At 54.8% G+C, this 2,642-nt stretch overlaps 1 protein-coding gene across 1 annotated transcript; it reads left to right on the top strand.

Moving 5' to 3' along the window:
• Positions 1–466: 466 nt before the first annotated feature.
• Positions 467–2,642, top strand: VC83_06843 (uncharacterized protein; the record flags this gene model as incomplete). Its single annotated transcript, XM_024470431.1, has 3 exons — positions 467–650; positions 703–992; positions 1,047–2,642. The coding sequence occupies 3 exons, from the start codon at positions 467–469 to the stop codon at positions 2,640–2,642; spliced, it is 2,070 nt and encodes a 689-aa protein (XP_024321575.1).

The raw sequence follows: 2,642 nt of genomic DNA on the forward strand, positions 1-2,642 counted from the left end.
CCAGCAGCAAATGGGGGGTGTACCTACTTAGGAGCAGACACCCGATGGTATAAGTACCACACAACCCAGGGCACATTCATTCCCACCAGCAGCAAATGGGGGGTGTACCTACTTAGGAGCAGACACCCGATGGTATAAGTACCACACAACCCAGGGCACATTCATTCCCACCATCCTCCTCCTCCCTCCTGCCCTCCATTCTAGTCCACTGCCTTCAGCCCTCGATATGCAGCAGTCTCGAGCCCAGAACGAGGATTCCGTGCTCGAGGAAGAGCGGTGACTGAAGTATAGGGGTACTGCACGCATCAGTCTCGACGTGCTCTTTTTCCGCCAAGATCAGCCACGTGAATCCAGCAAGAGACAAGCGGACTTCCTCGTGGATTGTTTTCAGAAGGAAGGATGTCATCGACTGCCTCTCTGCAATCACGTACCTGCGATCATCGACCAGGAAAGCCTCGATGCCGCAATGCAGCGATTGGGGAGGACGGCAGACGACTTGCTGACTAATGATGAGGTGCCTGACTATCCCCTGCTAGAATTTCCGACCGGCTTCCATCTTGAGTGTCTCCACGGCCGGCACAGGATCGAAGCTGGGCGCGAATTTCTCCATCCTGGGGACGATTGGTGGACGGCTGATCTGTACCTCTCAGGTAAGATTGAGGCCTTCTGACATATGGGTCGTGCTAACGTGTGACTACCTAGACCTGAACGTCGACCTAAAGACATGCCTCGTTGAAGAATATGCCAACGAGGAGAAGCCCTCCGATGGCGAGATTTACTACAAGATGCGGTGCTACCATTTCCAGCGGAATTTCAGCTTTGAAATGCGGTGGAAGGCACGCCTGCGAGGCAAGCGGAAGGAGTACCTGCTGACGCTCACCCGTAATGAAGCACTGACGGCAGCATTCGATAACTTGCTGGACATCCCAGGTCTCTGGGGCGGGATGAAGATCGCTACGCTGCACAAAGTGATGGCTCTAAAGTGTGATACGGTAGGCAGAGGGCTGGCATGGATGATTGATTTTGGCTGATTTCGCACGGTACAGGAACTTTTACACTACCTCCGCCGCATCAAGCAGGTCTGGTCTGATCTTGTACGTGGCAATAAGGCTGCTATGGGGAAGATTGATCAAGCGACAGTGAAGGCTTTAGAGCTGAAGGCACCACGAGCGTCAACAGCGGACGCGGAGTTCCTCCGCATTCGAGTGCGTGGGGGGGAGGTATTCAGCACTTTCGATGACAGCGAGCGCGACGATATCTGGAGCTGGCTAAAGTGCGTTGAGGGCCTAATTCCATCTCTCGCGACCTTCTTCAAAGACATCGGGTACTTGGAGCGCCTCACCAACTGCGTCAAGCAGCTAACGGGCAACAATGTTCAGATCTCTCATGCCTTCAAGCAACTATTCTCCCCTGTTGATCAAGAGGACGGCCGCGTTCGGATCATGGATGGCCAGGCTAAGATTCAGGTCGCCGAGAATGCTTTTGTGTACGGGCAGGGGACGCGGGGAGACCAAGTCGATCTCGGGTACCGGCAGATCATTGCGTATGCCATGCGGCACTTCGCGGATATGCCAAAGGAACCAGTGAAGGAAGGCCGCATGATGCAGCCTGCAGCGATGGCAGATCGAGCCGTCCTCCGCCGCTTTGCTGACTTGGCAGACCAGCTGGGGTTTACCAGTACCAGGATAAAGCATTTGCAGCAGTATCCAGCTGCACTCGCCAAGCAAACCCCACCATCGGAGCATCCTCCCCTCGTTACGTCGGGATCCGGAGTAGGGATAGCTCGTAGATGCGGCACCCCACTCAGGCTGAAATTCAACGAGGATCGGAAATTCTGGTTTATCAATCACCTCCATGACGAGAGAGACCAGCAAGGCAAAGGCATCACAAACTTCTTCGTCCGAAAACAAGTTTATCTCGCCTTCTTTGGCTGGCCGACCTGGAGGCCTACTGCCCAGGGTGGTAGCCATGGCCGCTCTCCATCTCTCTCTCCTGTTCCAGACTTCGGAGATTTATCTCAAGACCTAAGCCCTGATGCTGAACAGCACACGGTCGGGTCCCGAACGGACCGGCCACCTAGTGCGCTAGAACCTGCAGATGATGACGGGGGCCTTTTTGTCCCAGAAGCAAGCCCAAGCCAAACCCAGGCGAAAGGAATGGGTGATGGTGGACAGCCAGAGCAGCCTATGAACCGCTCGACGCCAGCCGAGGATGAAAGGTGGAAGCGGAAGCTTCTGGAACATAAAAAGCGAAGGGAAGCGTGGCTGGAGCGGCTGGAGAAGGAGCGGCTGGAGAAGCAACGGCTGGAGCGGGAGAGGCTGGAGAAGGAGAGGCTGGAGAAGGAGAGGCTGGAGAAGGAGAGGCTAGAGAAGGAGAGGCTGGAGAAGGAGAGGCTGGAGAGGGAGAGGTTGGAGAGAGAGATAGACATCAACCTTATTAGATGGGAGGACGATACTTGGAAATACCTAACACCACTCGCAGTCGATCCAGAGAATCCGTCTAACATCGAACAGTTGGTCAACGATGTTACGATATCAAGTGCGCCTTGCAGCTCGAGTGGGGGTTCAGGGGTGTGGGGAGCTTTCCGGGGTTGGAGTGAAGTTTTCAGTTGTGGAGTGAATTCTCAGAACTGGTCTCGCTAA

Source organism: Pseudogymnoascus destructans (assembly GCF_001641265.1).
Source record: "Pseudogymnoascus destructans isolate 20631-21 unplaced genomic scaffold scaffold_19, whole genome shotgun sequence".
In the NCBI taxonomy this organism is placed as follows: Eukaryota; Fungi; Ascomycota; class Leotiomycetes; order Thelebolales; family Thelebolaceae; genus Pseudogymnoascus; species Pseudogymnoascus destructans.